General features: G+C 42.2%; 1 protein-coding gene across 1 annotated transcript in view; it reads left to right on the forward strand.

The window, feature by feature from the left end:
• LOC118430569 (carboxylesterase 5A-like) overlaps nt 1-7,774 on the forward strand; it is a 20,482-nt gene that overhangs the window by 6,231 nt on the left and 6,477 nt on the right. The window contains exons 2-3 of the mRNA XM_035841517.1: nt 6,737-6,908; nt 7,572-7,731. Of these exons, the coding sequence (XP_035697410.1) occupies nt 6,737-6,908; nt 7,572-7,731 (332 nt within the window). The remainder of the gene's footprint in view (nt 1-6,736; nt 6,909-7,571; nt 7,732-7,774) is intronic.

Here is a 7,774-nt window from a genome sequence, read left to right on the forward strand (position 1 = left end):
GATATGTTACGTGGCAACCATCGATTGTTCTTTGATAATAGAATAAGCCCTCTGATCATACTGTCAAGGTATCTCGGTTGGCTAAATTGGCATTTTGACCTTCCACTGTTTTCTTATTAATAAATTAAGAACGAATGGAGCCGTAACGAATGTTGATAGATGGGCATTAAAGAATTCTAAATCTGATTTTTGGGGGCCAAATTGATGACGTCATCATTTTTATTACCTCTGATATTATTTTTTTTCTATGACAAAATACAGCACTTTGGTACATACCACTGTAATGAAACTTCGTTTTTCGTTGCATAATGATGAAAGCTACAAACTCACGGTTGCGCAAACTGATATCTACTAACGATCTGTAGTTATCAAGAATTGATTTTTTTAACTAGATGAAAATAAACATTTTCTAATTACTAATAACTTTTACTAGTATTCCAGCCAAACAAAATTAAGTCTATAAAATAAACAGTTGTCATTTTGTTTTGTCTTGTGTGTGTCTCAACAACCTTTAGTAAATCGTAAGTTGTGTCTGTGCGGCACTATGTACAGTTTACCGGGGCCAAAACAAGACGCCAGTTTACTATTTTAGGGATGAAAATGTTACCACAATGATGATACGTTATATTTATAAGAGGGGGAGCTTTAGAATGTACCTGATTTGGTGGCACTGTGAGGGCGTAAAGATTACCGATTTGATAGCCCTTTTCATTGCCGGGAGGGGAGTTAGTCACGGAAGGAAGTTTGGCACGGGGCGTCTTTTGCCTTCTCCACACACAAGTCACGTCCCCAGGATACTACCGCCCTCCCAGCATGTTTCCGTACGTCAGAGAGGAAGGAGGGTCTGCATGGGGCTTTGCCAGTTGGCGGGCTATCGCAGATTTCTCAAGTGGCGGCGTTTAGTGTTTGGGGGAGCGCTGATTCGCCATTTTCAACATGGGCAAAGGTTTCATCTCAAAGCAGATCCTACGTTGGCATAAGATAGTATCAAAAGCTGCCAGAGGAGTGAAGTTGTATGCTACCGAAGAATACACACTCCTAGCCCGACTTCACTCCTCTGACAGCTTTTTATACTATCTTATCCCAACGTAGAATCTGCTTGGAGATTATTAAGGTTCTCTATAGTGGAAAGGATGGTTCTGTGGCAACCAGAAGCAGAAACTACGTTTCCCACCACAGCCTATGTTAGCTAGCCTATGTTCAAAATCTCGAAGCAGCCCCCCCCCCCCCCCCCAAAAAAAAAAAACTACAACGGGGCTCCTAAAGTCTGAGATGGAGGCCAACTCTAATCCATCAGCCATGTAGATGTTTGGCCCCAGTTTGTGTTTTCCTTTTTTCCCCTTCAGTGGAACGGAGTGTAGAAGAAAAAGACGTAACGTTACTAGACTCTTACTACTTCCACGACATTCCCGCACACAACAAAACCGAGACGTACAAACTCATTACCTGCATGTATGCAGGTATGGTTTTCACGGGCGTGGGAACTTTTGGAAGCTGGGGATATAGGGCGCTGTATCTGGAGAACGGATGGTGCGAGCACAACGATTTTTGGTACGTGGGTTGGGGGTGGTGGCTTGACACTCAGGTGTGATTTTGGGCCTCCTGGCACTTGACCTTGACATTGCAGGTGACATTTTTTGTGTTTTTTGGGCACTTTTGGCGCTGTGTGTCCGGAACGATACGCGGGATTGCAACGATGTTTGGTACATGGGTGGGGGGTTATTGCCTGTTGCCTAGGATTGACTTTGGGCCTTGTCGCGTTTGAACTTGACGCGGCAGGTCGAATTTTGTGTCCGGGAGGGGTATTTCCGGAGTTATATCTTCTGAACGGTTGGTGCGGGCGCGATGATATTTGGCACATGTGTCGGCGGTGGCTGAATAATTCTCAATTTTGATTTTGGCGCCCTTGGTGCTTGAACTTGACATTCCAGGTTACCTTTTGTGCGGGCACGGGGCGTGCGCTGTATCTCCGGAACGCAAGGTGCCATTGTGTTGCTTTTTGGTACATGAATTGTTGGTGGTGTCCTGGCGGTCAGGTTTGATTTTGGGCTTCCTAGTTCATGAACTTGACACTGTAGGCTGATGCTGATTTTTTCTTGGTTGGGATTCAGGACCACTAACATCTGCTTGGTTCTGAAAACAGATTATGGTCCAGGGTTTGGGTTGATTGATAGGTCTTTACTTGTGTAATTGTCATCTGGTTTGCAGGGGCGTACATGTAGGTCACGTTCAATGTATTGGGTTACTTTGTATCTGCCAGATGATGCTACAGCTCCTGCCATACTGGTTAGGTATAATTTGAGTTTGCTTCTTAGTCTTTGTGGTGTTTTGACAGCTGTATAAACTATATAGTTCTGGTACAAGTTCCTTTACCCTGTTTGGCAATCATGGTTAAACAGAAGAAGATACAACTTTCTAAAGTGGAGGAGAAATCAATAGAGCATAAGCATAGGAGAAAGGTATGTGTATGATTTTTCCTGTGTTTCTTTGGTGATGCCATTTCCATACTGTATGCAGGTAATTTTGGGCCAGTCATATTCACTTGATTTTTGGGCCTGCTTTTAAATCTATAGTACAGGCAGGGTTAAGTGGTGGAGGCTTTGTTAAGTATCGTCTGGTGCATTTTGTCACTGCAAATATATGATGAAATTGTTTTCCCCTTCTAAGCAACTGCTCATTGGTTTTGGGGGATGTTTGCCGGGTGTTCGCTCTGGCTACAACAGTTTTCTGAACTTTTCAAAGTTTCCATTGCCAGCAGCTTGCCATCTATAAATGGGATTGACAAGGACATTTTGATTATTAATTCTGGTGTTAAATTTGGCTTAAATACTAGAAGAGATAAGGCCCACTTTACATTACGGTTTTTGCGAGAGCGGGACTGGCGAGAGCGTGACTGGCGAGAGCGGGAGCCCCATGTAAAGAGAGTTCCCGTCGTTGTAGCCCCGTTGTCTTCAAATTTTCTCCCGTCCACTCCGAAGTGTATGCCCGTAGGACTAGGCTCAGTGGGAGTCCCCGACAACTTCAAACTGAGAACGCGTCGGGCCCCTGACAGCCGGAGTCAGGGTTTAGGTGATTATTTCAGTGCGTAGCCATAACTTAGCAAGTTATCACTGAAAGAAAGGGATCTTCTTTCAATTTTGAATGGGTTTTTAAAGTCCTTTTTTTATCAAAAATTTTGTGGTCGAAGTTACCAGAAGTGTCAGCGAAACAACAACGTAGTCAGGGACTTGTATTTCTTATGAAATTCAAATACTATTTGAATTTCAATCACTTGGAAGTGGTAAGCAAACAAAAAGGAAATTTTGTTCAATATGACAGCGTGCAGCTAAAAAAAACTGCGATCTTTATGGTTAGACTTTCCTGCGGGTGGGTTGGGTTGGTCAGATTGAATGAAAATATGATACCACCCTGGGGACTAACTGTTGCTGTTGCATGGGGGCTACCACAGTGAGATTGTCTATGGAACTACTGTACTAAGTACCATTGGTGAAATTATGCAAAGAACCTTCCAATGTCAAGTGATATATCACTCCAGAAATAAATCTTTAATGAATGTCATTGGAAGAATACACACCAAGGAGACTTAGCAGCTGCATCAGGTCAGTACATTGAAATAGGAAGATATCAGTACTGAATATATCATGTGACAGAATAAATGCATGGGCCATCTGAGAAAAAAAAGTAGCAAAAAGTTGTCTCAACAACTTCAAGGTACTGTGGTTGGTTATGCACTTAAGAAATCCAAAATAAGTAATGTTCATCCATGTCCAAACTTACAAATTCAGAAAATGGAAATTTACACTTTTTCATGGTGCACAACCAACACGGTAAAAAGCTCACTTTTCCAACCACGTACCGCGTACCGCAGACAAAAAATACACAATAGGTCTACAGACACCCAATATATTTCATGCAGGCCTGAGGTCTACGAACTCTTGTTTTGTTTTGTCTTGTGTGTGTCTCAACAACCTTTAGTAAATCGTAAGTTGTGTCTGTGCGGCACTATGTACAGTTTACCGGGGCCAAAACAAGACGCAAGTTTACTATTTACCTTTGCCAGAATGGCTAAGGTTATGTTTTAGGCTTGTGAGTCTGTCTGTCTGTCTGTTAACAGTATAACTCGAGAAGCCTTGGATGGATCCCGATGATATTTGGTAGGTGGATAGGGGTCGGGAAAACGAAGGTCAAGTTTGATAATGGGCCCCCTAGCGGCTTGCTAAGGTACTGCAGCAGAACCTCAATATTTGATATCTCGTGTTCTGGACATGCTGTGGTTATGATTTTTGAGTGGTAGATAGCCCTTGAGGCAGAGAGTAAGTACTATAAGTTTGGACCCCCTAGCGGCTTGTTTGGAACTGCAGTCGCCGATTTCCTTTCAAACTTTGGACGAGAATAACTCGAGAACGTGTTGATGAATCATCACGATTTTTGGTATGTAGATAGCCCAAGTAACAATGTACATTATGAAATACTAATTATGCAAATCAGGAACTAATTTACATAATTAATGAGGAAAGTTTATAAATCCACTGCATTTCATTATAGGACTTTCAAACTTGTCACATGTATAGATGAGAAAGAGAGAAATATCAATGCATGTTAATTATGCAAATGATGACCTCATTTGCATACTTAATGAGAAAATATAAACGCATTGATGGATCGTCATGGTTTTTGGTATGTAGATAGCCAAAGGGAAGACTTACATGATGGAATTCTAATTATGCAAATCAACAGCTAATTTGCATAATTAATTAGGAAAATGTGTAAATCCACTGCATTCCTTTATAGGACTTTCAAACTTGTCACATGTGCAGCTGAGAAAGACAGAAATATCAATACAAATTAATTATGCAGATGATGATCTCATTTGCATAATTAATGGAAATATGAACGTGCTGACGGATCGTCATGATTTTTGGTATGTTGATAGCCTAAGTAAAACGTTACATAATGAGATACCAGTTATGCAAATTAACAGCTAATTTGCATAATTAATGAGGAAAGTTGATAAATCCACTGTATTCCATGATAGGACTTTCAGACTTGTCACATATGTAATTGAGAAAGATGGCAGAGAGTAAGAGGTGTATGTTTGGGTCCGCTAACATCTTTTCTTGAACTACAGGAGCCGGTTTAGTTTCCTACTTGGAAAGATAATAAGTCAAGAAGGGATTGAATGGATCATCATGATTTTTGGTATGCTGATAGCTTAAGTGATGCTTGATACAATTTAATATTAGTATGTAAATAGGGATCTAATTTGTATAAGCAATGGCAAAATGTTATGAACCAACTCCAGGCATATAGAATAAAATATAATGGGTGGCACATTTATGTCTTCAGACATGATTCTACATAACAAACCTGGTTTATTTGGCAAAGGTATGTGTTCGTGGAACTCTAGTTTAGGGATGAAAATGTTGCCACAATGGTGATACGTTTATATAAGAAAGGGAGCTTTAGAATGTACCTGATTTGGTGGCGCTGTGAGGGCGTAAAGATTACCGATTTGATAGCCCTTTTCATTGCCGGGAGGGGAGTTTGGCACGGGGCGTCTTTGGCCTTCTCCACACACAAGTCACGTCCCCAGGATACTTCCGCCCTCCCAGCATGTTTCTGTACGTCAGAGAGGAAGGAGGGTCTGCATGGGGCTTTGCCAGTTGGCGGGCTATCGCAGATTTCTCGAGTGGCGGCGTTTAGTGGTCTTTAGTGTTTGCTACCGAAGAATACACACTCCTAGCCCGACTTCACTCCTCTGACAGCTTTTTATACTATCTTATCCCAACGTAGAATCTGCTTGGAGATTATTAAGGTTCCCTATAGTGGAAAGGATGGTTCTGTGGCAACCAGAAGCAGAAACTACGTTTCCCACCACAGCCTATGTTCAAAATCTCGAAGCAGCCCCCCCCCCAAAAAAAAAACTACAACGGGGCTGCTAAAGTCTGCGGAAGGAGGCCAACTCTAATCCATCAGCCATGAAGATGTTTGGCCCCAGTTTGTGTTTTCCTTTTTTTCCCCTTCAGTGGAACGGAGTGTAGAAGAAAAAGACGTAACGTAACTAGACTCTTACTACTTCCACGACATTCCCGCACACAACAAAACCGAGACGTACAAACTCATTCAGTCTGAACCAAGTATCTGCATGCGAAGAGGACACCAGAGCACATCGAAAGAGCGCATCTTTCCTGAATACATACAACTATCAATCTGTACAACAAGGTATTAGTTTGTAATGATGGATACTTAATGTTAAGGATCTTGTTTTCATGATGTACATATACAGACGAAGTAGGTTAAGTGTCTGTTGTAAACTCTTGTAAATTCCGACGCCATTCAGGCTACCATTAACGTTATGTGTATGCCTGTTATGTTGAATCAAGAAAGAAATGAATGAATGGATGAATGAATGAATGAATGAATGAATGAATACTGTAAATGCATTTAAGTTCGCGGGGTTTTAATTTCGCGGTAGCGGGAAAATGGACTTTTCGCGGTGGTTTTAATTTCGCGGTAGCACCATGCACTGTAGTCTCTTACTGTTATGGAAAAATGTTCGCGGTGGATTTAATTTCGCGGTGAAGCGGCCGCCGCGAAAACTGCGAACATTAATCCACCGCGAACATTTCTGCATTTACAGTATATTTTACAAGACGGGGATACATACATGATGATAAGGACATGAAATGATAATTGATGAATCCAATGCGTTGTTTTGTCCCGATTTATGACCCAGGTGAGGATGTCGTGGCGTCTATCGTGAGCGGGAGACTGCGGGGTAGAACAGCCCGAGTGACGGCCGGCAGGGTCCAGGTGTACATGTTCCTGGGTGTGCCCTACGCCAGCCCGCCGGTGGGAGGGCTACGGTTCCACGCCCCCCTCCCCCATGAGCCTTGGACCGGTGTCAGGTACGGCATTTAATACTTATACCTTCATGACACGTCAGTCAGAAAGGTAATCTTATTTGGCGAGTGTATGATGTCGTGGAACTCTAGTTAATGTTGATTACAGTATCACTTGACATACTTAGTAAGGCCACAGCAAATTAATTTTATGGATGACATCAGCGCGCTTATTAATTTTCGCCTTAATTCAGAAAAAAAAACAATTATTTTTTCTTGTTGAAGACGGATAACATGATGAAAATGAGCAAATATGTTGTGTTGTAGCCTAATGATTGTACTTGTAGAAGTGACACTTGCGAGGTACCCAGGACTGCCTACTTTGGTAGTGATACGAGTATACCACACACGTGTCACTTTTAGTTTTGTACATGTCTTGAATACAGGAACGAATGCATTGTTGGCTGTGATACCACGTTTTGTCCCTTTAGTTATTGTTACAAGTTACTTACAACATTTATGGTTCCTATTTTGAAAATGTAGCCATCTTGTTTTTTTACCCATCTTTTTGTTCGCCCTAGCCTATCTCACTATTTTTAGTCTGCTGAGGATGCCATCCATAAAATCTATTTGCTGTGGAATTACCATCAGTTAAGCGACGGCAAGCTATTGTACATTGGTAACTGCTATGAATGATAAAGAAACCAGAAGTCTCGTAACTCTCTTTAGAAATGCTACCCAGCACGGCGCTCATTGTGCCCAGAACATCCCCCAAGACCGGCGGTTCTACCACAGCATCCCGCTGTTCATGCCGCACGACAGGATCAGCGAGGACTGCCTGTTCCTGGACGTGTACACACCGACCATGAACACTTCGGCTCGGCTAGCGGTACGTCAGATATCCTTAGTCTCTACCAGACTCCGGGTCGCTG

The sequence above is a fragment of the Branchiostoma floridae genome, chromosome 14 (genome assembly GCF_000003815.2).
Source record: "Branchiostoma floridae strain S238N-H82 chromosome 14, Bfl_VNyyK, whole genome shotgun sequence".
Lineage (NCBI taxonomy): Eukaryota > Metazoa > Chordata > Leptocardii > Amphioxiformes > Branchiostomatidae > Branchiostoma > Branchiostoma floridae.